The sequence below is a fragment of the Psammomys obesus genome, unplaced genomic scaffold (genome assembly GCF_907164565.1).
Source record: "Psammomys obesus unplaced genomic scaffold, mPsaObe1.curated_primary_1811, whole genome shotgun sequence".
Lineage (NCBI taxonomy): Eukaryota > Metazoa > Chordata > Mammalia > Rodentia > Muridae > Psammomys > Psammomys obesus.
The window spans coordinates 236570-246628 of NW_026594240.1; the positions used below are offsets into that span (position 1 = coordinate 236570).

General features: G+C 56.7%; 1 protein-coding gene across 1 annotated transcript in view; it reads right to left on the reverse strand.

The window, feature by feature from the left end:
• The window catches only part of Krt78 (keratin 78), a 6290-nt gene extending 314 nt beyond the window's left edge, over positions 1–5976 (reverse strand). Inside the window, exons 1-9 of the mRNA XM_055618288.1 lie at positions 5611–5976; positions 5008–5222; positions 4038–4098; positions 3507–3602; positions 2712–2876; positions 2274–2399; positions 844–1064; positions 651–685; positions 500–571 (exon numbers count right to left, since the gene is read on the reverse strand). Coding sequence (XP_055474263.1) covers positions 500–571; positions 651–685; positions 844–1064; positions 2274–2399; positions 2712–2876; positions 3507–3602; positions 4038–4098; positions 5008–5222; positions 5611–5976 — 1357 coding nt within the window. The remainder of the gene's footprint in view (positions 1–499; positions 572–650; positions 686–843; positions 1065–2273; positions 2400–2711; positions 2877–3506; positions 3603–4037; positions 4099–5007; positions 5223–5610) is intronic.
• Between the last annotated feature and the right edge of the window lie 4083 nt (positions 5977–10059).

The window sequence follows — 10059 nt, forward strand, 5'->3', positions numbered from 1 at the left end:
CCATAATCTTCTCTAGTATTGACCACTTGGCCTCCATAATCTTCTCTGGTATTGACCACTTGGCCTCCATAATCTTCTCTAGTGTTGACCACTTGGCCTGTACCAATTTTTCTAGGCACAACCATTTGGCCTTCACTAATTCTTCCAGGCACAACCATTTGACCTCCATCAACTCTTCCAGGAATGAACACTTGGCCTCCATAATCTTCTCTAGTATTGACCACTTGGCCTGTACCAATTCTTCCAGGCACAACCATTTGACCTCCATCAACTCTTCCAGGAATGACCACTTGGCCTCCATCAACTGCTCCAGTATTTACCACTTGGCCTGTACCAATTCTTCCAGGCACAACCACTTGGCCTTCACTAATTCTTCCAGGAATGACCACTTGACCTCCACCAATTCTTCCAGGCACAACCATTTGACCTCCACCAACTCGTCCAGGGACAATCATTTGGCCTCTACAAAGTCCTCCAGAAGTGACCATTTGGCCTCCACCAATTCTTCCAGGTATGATCAACTGGCCTCCACCAACTCCTCCAGGCATAACAACACTGCCTCCTGCTGTGGCTGCCAAGAGATGCACTAGGTCACAGCAGGGTCCTCGGCACCGCAAGGGAACCCTACTCTCAAGTCCCCTCATACTCACAGATAGTGACCTGGCTGATGTGCTCCTTAGATACCCTAGAGGAGGAAGGAGAAATGCTCAGAGGCTGGAAAGACTACAGTCCCCCATCTCAAACGCCCCGCCCCCGCACAAGCAGGGTCGGTTGTGGAGATCTCTCAGAAGCCCCTCTAGCACCGAGAGGCGTGCACTGGCCTTCCACTGTCCCCTGCCCCACCTGCTCTCCTCGCTCTCCAGCAGCCTGCGGTAGGTGGCGATCTCCACGTCCAGGGACAGCTTTGTGCCCATCAGCTCCTGGTACTCGCGCAGCATCTGCGCCATGTCCTGCTTGGCTGCTCTCAGGGCGGCCTCCAGCTCATCCAGCTTGGCCTGAGCGTCCCTCAGAGCTGTCTCCCCATGCTGCTCGGCATCAGTGATGGCCGACTGCAGACAGTCGTTCTAGACAGGAGTAGAAATGGAGGAGAAAGTGGCCGCAAGTTTGACAGGCCCTCTCAAAACACCCACCATGGATAGCATTTGAAGACCCAGGTAGACCCTAATCTCAGGAACTCAGAATTATGACCACCTGTGCCCAGCCCCTCCCATTCTAGGGGGAAATGCTGCCTAACAGTTTCTTTTCCTGTAGCAGAGGGGTCAGTGGGGTCCCCAACATCTTCACATACACCCAGAGGCTCAGAGCACGGTCTTTTGGGAAGCAGGGTCCTGACTGGCTCACTGAGTTAAACAACTTGTCATAGCACCTGCTAAGCCCAGGGTGAGCCCTCATCCCAGTCACTGGACACAAGAGAAGCAGAGATATGTGAGTGACTCAGCATCACCTCAGATTCAGAAAGGAAAAAAAGACGCAGAAGGCTGTCACTACTCTGTCCCCACACAAATGCTCCAGAGCAGGAACAAGATCCCCCTCCATGTCTTGGAAGGGTTAAGCCGGCTGAGTGGGGACCCAGCACGCCGGGGCAGTTCGAGAAGCTCCATGCATCCGGCCTGTGCAGAGGAGGGGACGGACTCCCCAAGAGAAAGACACGCAGCGCGCGCACACACACACATAAATACTTATGTGACCATGATCTATTCTCGTCACCCATCACTCATCACTATAGGTCTCAAATCCAGTCTCCTGCTTTGAGACACACGAGCACAAACTTGATAGCTAGGAAGCCATCACCCTTCCCACCTGGAAGGGCAGACCTCCTCAGCCTTCTGTGAGACCTCCTGAGGAGGCTTCACACTTCAGCCTTTCCGGTCTCCCCTTCCGGGACCCCACACATCCAGACACACACGTGCTTCTCCCAAAGGGAAACCAGAAAAGTGTTTAGTGTTAAGTTCCTGTGTACTTGTGGAGGGAGAGCCAAAAGAAGAGATGAGATGAGAGTTAGGCTAACTAACTCTCTCCCCAAGAAGGCAAAAGCAGGGTGTCCACCTGAACGTGGGCTGTGAGTGAAGGACTCCTGGCACTGGACGGTGCGAGGGCCCTGCCCAGAAAAGCCAGACGGGAATTCAGGGAACCGGCAGTTCAGAGGTGCCGAGAGGATCTGTCTGCAGCCTCCCCCACGAGTTACCCGGATCCCTGACACTCATCCTTATGTTCGCCACCGGGAAGGAAATGACTAGCTGTGGGGGGTCGGACGATAGCCGCTGGGCACCTACCTGCTTCCTGAGGCTGGCCGTCTGACCCTGCAGCCTCTGTATGTCCTGCCGGAGCTGGGAGATCTGCGCCTGCGCTTCCTTCATGCTGTCCCCGTGAAGCTGGGCTGAGGCCTGGAGTTCCTGGTACTGAGGCACAGGGGAACCACTGGCTGAGTCCGCAGCCACCTCTGACCCCAGAACCAGGGGCACGCCATCTTCCCACCCCAAGCGATGCCTCTGACGCTGGAGCTTTCCCAGTGCAGGTCACCTGCCTGAGATCAGGACATACCCATCTCCTGGTCTCCTGGTCTCCTGGTCTCCTGCCACGCCCCTCCTGCGCAGTGGACCAAGCCCTCTGAACCCCAAACCTCAGAGCTGCCCCAACAGGACCAGAGCTGATGATCCTCCCGGTGCGCAAATACCACCTCGAGTTGTCTGTTTGCCCTTTGGATCCAGCACCTTGGTCTGGAACACGGCCTCAGCCTCGGCCTTGCTGGTCCAGGTGATCTCCTCATAGCAGGCTCGGACCTCGGCGATGATGTCACTGAAGTCCAGGCAGCGGTTATTATCCACAGACAGCACCACGGACATGTCATCTGCCCGGGCCTGCAGCTGCCCCAGTTCCTGCGGGAGAGACAGCTCAGTGCCCACCACTGTGCCACAAGCGGGGAGGGTGCCCAAATGGCCATCCGCTTGCCCAACACCCAGGAGCGGTCCAGATTTGCAAAGTAAGGACCCTGAGGTGCTCCAGTGACGTTTGAAGTGTGGCTGGTAAAGGAAAAGACCCATGAGGCCCCAAGCCCCCTGTCCCTGCTACCCTCTCACTCCTGATGACACTTTCTGCCACACGATCGTCGTCACGCTGGTCACCTCGAATTTCCTGTGGCTAAGGAAACAGCCTCTCCCAAGTCCCAGGAGCTTCCTGCCTGAAGCGTTCCTTCCCTCCTTTACGCTTACTGATTTGCCTTTTACATCAGGCTCTTTTGCATTTCCAGCCCTCCACCCTGTTCTCTGCAGCTCTGTCCTGACAGAGTATGGAACTTGTGTTTGTTGTCTCTGTCTGCCTTCTGACAGGAACTCTGTGAGGTTTTTCCTGGTGCTTCACTGCTGAATCCTCACACCGATGCCTTATAGCTGACTAGCCAATGATGATGGCCACCCACCAGAACCATTCTAACACTCCCCCTCCTGCCGGCTCCCCTCCTGGCCGCAGGGAGCCGGCCCATCCTGCCCCCGCTCCCCACGCGTCCTCACTTCTCTGTACAGGCGTGTCAAGAAGCAGACGTGTTCTCTCAGAGACTCCAGCTTGCCCTCCAGATCCATCTTGCTCAGGAAAACCTCATCCACATCCTGGAGACAGGAGACAGACACCGCCCACTTCCTCTCACAACCCCATGCCAGTGTGTCTGACGACCCCCTTCTTCTCCGTCCCCCAGCCTGCCCAGCAACCCGCTGTGCTGTCTCCACTTCCTGCCCTGCCTCCCAACCTCTCGCCCTCTGCAGTGAGCCCAAAGCCCGTCAAAGGGCACCTCAGTCCCAGCATGCCATCCCAACGGGGGCGAGTGTGTGAAGATGACAGCCTGCCTCGGTTACTGTCTACACGCACACGCACACGAGTACACACATACACACACACACACACACACACACACACACATGCGTGCATACACACACACACACACACACACACACACACACACGCATGCACACCCCAGCCTCCCAGCCTAGGGCCAGGTTTGGGGCACAGCAGGGGCTCTCTAAATAGAGCCTCTGAGCCCCTCCCACCTTCTTAAGGACCACAAAGTCATTCTGCACCGAGGCGTGCTTGTGAGCTTCCTGGTCATACCTGCGAAGGGAGAGGAAAGTCAGGCACCAGGTCAGGGCCCAGCCCTGTGCTCTGCACCCCTGTGCCCTCCCTGAGTGCCTTGTCTTCAGAGGTCTCGAGTCAGGAGCCACCACTGACCCGTCTCTCCTTTCCTGTCAGGGGGTTGCTCGTGCCCTGCCTACACCCCTGCGTGGGACTCTCAGGCCGCATCCCGCAGGAGGTAGGCTGAGCGTCCTCCTGATGGTTTCCCAAGCAGGCCCTGAGCGGGTGACATGGGCTTCATCCAGGAAGCAGGCGGCTCTGTGACAGTCTGAAAGCCTGGCCCCTTCCTCTATCGCACCCACCACATCCCCAGGAGCCCTGGGGACCACAAAGGGAGGAGAGGACGTTTTCCCAGAATGCAACAGTGGACACCAGGGCTGGGAGAGAAGGAGGTGGCCCCTGCTCTCCAGCCCCCACCGCCCCTCAGCAGGGCTGTCCCTACCGCCAGGCTGCCTAGCTAGGGAGCTCGAAGCAGAGTCCAGCTCTGATCACACCACGGCCCTGGGGATCGGTACACTAAACTGACTGCCCTCCACCCTAGATCAGAAGACATCTGAGTCATGTTAGCCCGCAGCCTGCTAAACAGGAATTTCTCGAGAAAGCTCTCAAGGTACTGTTTAAATAAACCCTTCCCAGTCCGGACCAGACGCACGGACCCTTGCGGCTAGGCCTCGGCCCTCTGGCAAGAGATCTCAACGTTCCTCCTGGGTCTCTCCAGGCCTGGGTGGGCATGGGGGTCTCCTCTACATATCACAGGTAAGCCTGTGAATCAGGACAGAGGAAGTCCAGGGACAGGACAGGGGCAGAGGATGGCCGCGGGAGACCCTCGGGCCGGCAGAGCGCTCCACACACACCCCGAGCCACCGCAAGGACACCACTGTGGCCTACTTGGACTTGTACTCATCCTCCTGCTCCTGATAGGTCTTCAGCTCGGAGTCCAGAGCCCGCCGCTCCCTCTGCACTTCCTCCAGCTGCTGCCTAAGCCGGGCCAGGCAGGCTTCGAAGATGCACTCCAGGCCCTGAGGACTGTGGTTGCCCTGTAGCTGCTGCAGCAGCGCCCACTTGGTCTCCAGGACCTTGTTCTGCTGCTCCAGGAAGCGCACCTGCAGCCAGATGCAGGGTCCTGAGACCGCTGGAGAGGGAGGCCTCAGAGAGCCTGCGTGAGCCCTTCTTCTTGCCTCCCACCCCTGCCTGGGCAGAGGAGCCCCAAGCCCTCCCTTAGCCCACCCATGTCAGATGGAGCAATGGAGACAGGGTTCCTCATCACTAAACAAGTGCCCTCTGTCCCCAACGAGTGCCCTCTGTCCCCGAGCCCCTACCACGGAAGAGCAGAAAGACTCTAGTTAGACCAGGGCAGGACTTCCTTGCCACTGAGGCAATCAGAAGAGTGGCAAAAGGAGATTGGATACCCTCATTCTGGTTCACCTCGTCCCAGCAGTTGTCTGTGGGAGGCCCAGAGGCGGGGGCTAGGCCCAGGCTGCTTGCCCTCACCTTGTCAATGAAGGAGGCAAACTGGTTGTTGAGGGTTCTGATCTCTTGAGTCTCCTGTGTCTTCACCACCTGGAACTGGGGGTCAACCTCAATCTTCAGGGGGGTCAGCAGGCTCTGGTTGACGGTCACGGCCTGGATGCCCCCTGGAGGGCACTGGGAAAGCCCAGGCCTTCCATTCCCCTGCCCAAACCATATCCCCTGCCTGGCCTGTGCCCCCCAGGCTCTCTCACAAGAGCTTCCTCTGCGTCTCCCGGAGGAGCTGAGGCTCCTGCTGCTGACGCCAGCCCTGCCCCGTGCCCCTGAGAGGGCAGAGCATGCTGAGCGGGTGCTGAAGCCCCTCTGGGCCCGGCATGGGGAGAGAGACATGGCAGAGGCAGACAGGCCCGCAGCTTCAGACAGACTGGAGATGGTTACGGTGTGTGTGCTTCTGCCCCGGGGCCCTGGCACGGGACTTTTATCCCCTCCCGTCCCTGGGCTGGGCCCTGGAGAGCAAGATGTTCTCAGTCTGACTGTCTGCTGTTCGCTGCGGCTGACCTGCTCTGACACACCTGGGGGATGGCTGCACGGCACGTGCAGAGCCTGAGGTAGGAGACCCAGGCCCTGCCCTGCAAGCCAGAGACGAGGAAGCCTCGGAGACGTGAGCCATGGCCCTAGGCAGCAGTTGACATCACCAGGGAATTCAAGGAAGGCTTCGTGGAGAAGAAGAAAAAAGAGCCATCTGCCAGCGAGCAGACGGGAGGAGGGGGTGGGGGGAGCAGCGGAGGTGAGAACAAGGGGAAGTTCAGCTCCCAGGGGAGAGCCAGCCTCACAGAGGCACCACAGACCCTGAGCAAGCAGGAGGCCAGCAGAGGTGGTGCAGCAAAGACACTCCACAGTGTGGAAATGGCACAGAAAAGCAGGGCACTCACTCCCTCCTTTGGCCCAACCCAGTAATCATCCAAGAGACAGCACCTGCCCCGCACCGAGCTGGCATCTTCAGCCAGGATCTGGAGAGCAGAAGCCAATCCTGTAGCTACTCCTCCCAGCACTCCTCCCCAGGCCCCTCCAGCTGGGGCCAGCTGAAGCCCGTCCAGCGGGGAAATGAGAGACATGCCCCCTGAAAAATAAAGTGTGCACCTGCAGTCTGCTCCTGGGAGGCTGGGAGCAGAAACGGGGGCCCGGGAGTCTCCCCTGGTGGAGCAGGTGGAGGATATTCCCGGTATTTGCCACATGTTGGGGTCCATCCTCAGGCCGGGTCCCAGGAGGAAAGCACCCTGTTGATCCAGCTGCTCCCTGGAGACGCCTGAGCCTCAGACTTGCAGGGCTCTCTTTAGTGGGACAACAGCGGTCCTGTTCAGCGTCCTCTCCTAGCACCTGGTGAATTCTGAGGGTGGGATATTTGGGGTCTTTGAGGAAGCAAGTCCGGGAAAAGACAAACAGAAACTCAGCATACCAAACAACAGAGAGGTGCTATGAGGAAGTCATTCCTGGCACGTGGCGCAACGCCACGGGCACCCCACCCAGGCCAGACAACTGTGTAGGAGTGTTTCCACTCCCTCCAGGAGGCTGCAAGCCCCTTCCTCCATCCCCGGCCACTGGGATCACCCCAAGGGACATGAAGACGCCCTTGAGGAGGCAGGACTAGCAGAGAAGGTTCAAGCAAGGTCTGAAGAGCAAGGGAAGCCAGAGAAGAAGAGAAAAAAGACCCCAGAGAAAGGTGCTTGTACTGTGATTAAGTTAGGCACGCTGAGCTGTCTGAATCTTCTTGGCCCCACTAAGAACTCAGCTCCAAAACATCCCCGCCACTGTGGGAGGCACTTGGTGAACAAAAGCTTTGCCCACATGTGTAAGAGTGAACTTAGACCCACATCTGCCACGCGCCATAAAAATCAGCTCCAAGCTGACCTCCTCGTGGAACTTTAAATGCTAGAAGAAAACATACTCAGGACCCTACAAGCCACAGGTATAGAAAAGGCCTTTCTAAAGGCCCATTCACTCAGGAACTGAGGCCAGCAACTGACAAATGTGCTCTCACAAAACCGAAAAGCCTCTGTGCAGCAGAGGAAGGAATCAGCTAAGTGACCAGGAAGCCCGCAGAGCGGGAGAGAATCCTTGCCAGCCACACATCTGATGGAGGTTCATACCCAAAACGTACAAAATAAAGAGCTAAAACCAGAGCCAAAAAAAAAAAAAAAAACAAATGACCCCATAAAAAATGGGATATGGTTCCGACCAGAGTGTCCGCACAAGGAGATGTAAGATGTTTAATAAATATCTCACAGTGTTCAGCACCCCTAGGAATTAGGGAAATGCAAGTTAAATATGCTTTGAGGGCTGGTGAGATGGCTCAGCAGGTGAAGGCCCAGCTGCCAAGTGCAATGCCCTAAGTTCAGCTGCTGGAGCCCACGTGGCACAGAGCAGAGCCGCCTCTCACACGCTGTCCTCTGTCTCTATCGCGTTCTATGCATGGTGCACACACACACACATACACGCAAATCCACAAACACATATACACACATACACACACAAATAAATAAATAAATAGATGACAGACAGACAGATGATAGGGTGTGAAAAAACATTTTGAGATCTCATCATAGCCCGATCATAATAACTAAGATCAAGAAAACAAGTGACGAGAAATGCTGGTAAGGATGTGGCGCTTTACACAGTGAAAGACTATTATTATCTGTAGAGAAAACTGCAGCCAGGAACTTTCCGAGTAAACAGATGGAAGCAGATTATTTTCTACTGGATGAGGTAACCAGGCCCGGTCACACAGCACCACGTTTTCTCTCTAACTGTGGCTCTAGCTCCGGGTCTTTAGGCGTGTGTAAGCTGGAAAGACTGCTGAAGCCTGTGAAGTGTGAAGGGCCCTGCTGGGCAGGAGCCTCGAGACGGAGCTGGCAGGGCCCCGCTCTACCAATGGGAAATGGGGAAATGTGGTGGGGACTTTCTGTGGGAGGGAGAAGGCGAGGAGGGAGAGGGGAGAGAAGACAGCAAGGGAGACTGGGAAAGCCTAGGCAAACACGCTTTCATGCTTACTTAAAGTGCGTGTATGAGATAGCAGGGCGCGTGTGTGCATACACAAACAGTTTCAGTGAAGGTGTGCTACTTGTGGCGATAATTTTCCAAGAGCCATAGACTGTCTAGAAGAAATCGTGCCAGGAACGGGAAACCTGCCTTTGAGTTCCTGGTCAGGGGCGGTTCACGCGACTCTCAAAACAACCTCGGCCGTGGCTGTTGCCCTTTGCTGCCTCCCAGAAGGCAGTGAACAGGTGAGGCCCTATCGATGACTACACCACACACTAATGCTTAGGGAGGAGATCCAGGCTAGAGCTTTCTGGCGGCCTCCTCCGTGAGGACCGGCTCACACACTGAGCTGCTACCATGGGGAAAAGCAGGCCCCGGCTACCCCGCTGCAAAGCTTCTGCGCCAGGAAGATCCCACGACGGTGCAATGGCGACACTTTATCCCAGGAGTGACCAACAGCTGTCTAACTGGACTTGAGGTCCACTCAACAGGAAGGAATGTGTGCCTGGTACTGTAAACCTCGCCAACTGCCTGTGGCTGGGGAGGCCACCTCGCCAGTACCCGAGCCAACATAACTTCTAACTGTATTCTAAACACACGCTCACACTCAAACACAGGCGTGGCTCTCATCTCTCACCAGAGCAACGTCTGTTTGCCAGAGATGAAGACCAGGGCGGGGGTACACTAGGGAGCCAAATGCAGAGGGTCAGTGAGTGTGGGCACCCCACCCCCGACTGACACAGCTGCAGCACCTCAGGCCCGGAGAAAATCAGAGGCGAGCCAGGGGACCAGTGTATGGGAGCTGCTGTCCTCTCTCTGCAACGGGAAGCCGCCCTTTGACCTCCCAATGGAGCAGCATGAACAGAGTGGGCAGAGTGTCCCTCGTTTGCCTAAGCTGGCCTTGAGCACATGCTGTAGGCCAGGCAGGCTTTGGACCGGGCCATCGCCCCGCCGCAGTGTCTGCCGTGGCCTACACCACCACAACACCCCCCATGGCAAATGGGAGGCTGTTTGAAAGGCCGTGCCAGGCTCCGAGAGGCTCAGTGGAGTCCAGCAGAGCTAACGCTAGCGGCTGATCAGACAGCCCATACCTACACGCCCAAGCCTGAAAACCGAGTTCCACTCTCAAAACCCACTTGGGTAGGACAGAACTGACTCCCACACGCTTCCTGCCACATCCACAGGGCCACTGTGGCACTCATAAGTGCACACGGGTGAAACGATCCAAATTCACCGCGCACGAGTGTGAAAGGGTCAGAGAGAGAATGAGGACACACAGGGGACTGAGGAAGAGGAGGAGGCACAGAGCACCAGCGGCAACACGGATCCCGGCAAGAACCATCAAACCGGGTCTTGGTGCTCAGTGGTGTCCAGCAGGACACACACGCAGGAGGACCCCAGCAGGACAGACGTGCAGGTGGCACACAACAGGGCACA